Below are 1523 nucleotides of genomic sequence, written 5' to 3'. Positions count from 1 at the left end.
CATAAAGTTTACAAGATTCAATAAGACGTGATGATACATCACAACAACAACTTGTAGATTTCTACAAGACACACTGTACTCAGACAGAGTAAAGGAACAGCTGTCTTTATGAAAGACAAACAATTGACAGTATTTGAGGACACAGTTCTCACTGTCCTTTGAAATCTTTTCCAAATGGATTAAAAACTTTACACTGATCTTACAACAGATGGCATTGTTCTTAATGATCACAAAATTCAATTGATTCTCAATATGAAAATATTATGTAATCACTGGAAAACTGTGACAGTGTGACCTTAATCAAAGCTTTTACAGTAAAAGAATAAACACATTGATCTTAAAACAGATCATTTCTGAGTAATCACATGAAGTGGGGTAAAGTCCACTATGATAAAATATCCATAAAACGGACAATTAAGATTTTTGTTTAAAATGATTAATACTAATCAATATCACCATTGCATTATATTGTAACAATACATTTCATGCAGTGAGGCATAAAAGTATCACTAGAAAATAGTGATAGCTTGATAAGCAAACTTTTTAGAAAAAAGGATAATTGGATCTTACAACAGATCAGTTTTTAGTAATCACAGAGATTAAAGTGAGGTAAAGTCCATTATAACAATATGTCCATAAAAAGGACAGTTAAAAGTTTGATCAAGATGATCAATACCAATTAAAAAGTAACAGATGTTACCATAGCATTATACACTACTAATACATGAAGCACAGTAAGGAATAATAACAATTGCTGATGCAATCAGATTGAGTTCATGCTACATGCATGACAAGATGTTCTTTCTTCACTTGAAAGATATTGTTGCTGTCATTTCCTTAGGAAATGTCATCTAGCACAAATACAAAAACACACAAATTAGACTTCTGTATACAGAAGAACAAGTGAATTAAATCTCAAATAATTCAGTCCAGTAATGTTTGACCAACATGGTCATCTCAGTTTGTCTGGTAGTGTCTCCAGTCTGTATGAGTCTACCATGGCCTCCAGAGGGCGTTGTTGACTGGACTCTTCTCATTGGTGATGCTGGTCTGGACAGTGGAGCTCAGAGGAGACAAGTCAGCCTCTCTCAGGTTCTTATCAGAGGATGACTGCAGCTTGTTGAAGTGGTTCAGCAGTCTTCCTTGCTGTTGATTCTGCTGCTGCAGCTGTGTCAGGAAGCACACTGTCATCTCCAGGATGTCTGCTTTCTCCAGCTTGGAGTCTGGCTGCTGTTTGAGGAACTCTGGACCCAGGAGAGACTTGAGCTGCTCAATGCTGCTGTTGATTCGCTCTCTGCGTAACTTCTCCACCAGAGGTTTTCTGAGCTGCAGAAAGAAGAATAAAGTCATTAATCAACTTATTCTGGAGTTTAATGTTAGCATAAAAACAACAACCTGTCATGAAATGATGATGTCATCATGAATCTTCAATTCACCTTGTGGGTCAGAGTCAGATGGTCCTGAGAGTTGGTCATTGCTGCAGTGATTGTAGGTGCCATAGCTGGATCTCTGTGCTGTAGAGG

At 37.0% G+C, this 1523-nt stretch overlaps 1 protein-coding gene across 1 annotated transcript; it reads right to left on the bottom strand.

The window, feature by feature from the left end:
- Nucleotides 1-993: 993 nt before the first annotated feature.
- On the bottom strand, nucleotides 994-1523 carry LOC122979990 (transcription factor HES-5-like). The gene is made up of 2 exons (XM_044347657.1): nucleotides 1437-1523; nucleotides 994-1326 (listed from the first exon to the last, which is right to left on the bottom strand). The coding sequence occupies exons 1-2, from the start codon at nucleotides 1497-1499 to the stop codon at nucleotides 994-996; spliced, it is 396 nt and encodes a 131-aa protein (XP_044203592.1). The 5' UTR covers nucleotides 1500-1523.

This window comes from Thunnus albacares, chromosome 4 (genome assembly GCF_914725855.1).
Source record: "Thunnus albacares chromosome 4, fThuAlb1.1, whole genome shotgun sequence".
NCBI classification, from domain to species: Eukaryota; Metazoa; Chordata; class Actinopteri; order Scombriformes; family Scombridae; genus Thunnus; species Thunnus albacares.
The sequence above is the reverse complement of the archived record's forward strand: the minus strand, read 5'-3'. Positions and strand labels throughout refer to the sequence as shown.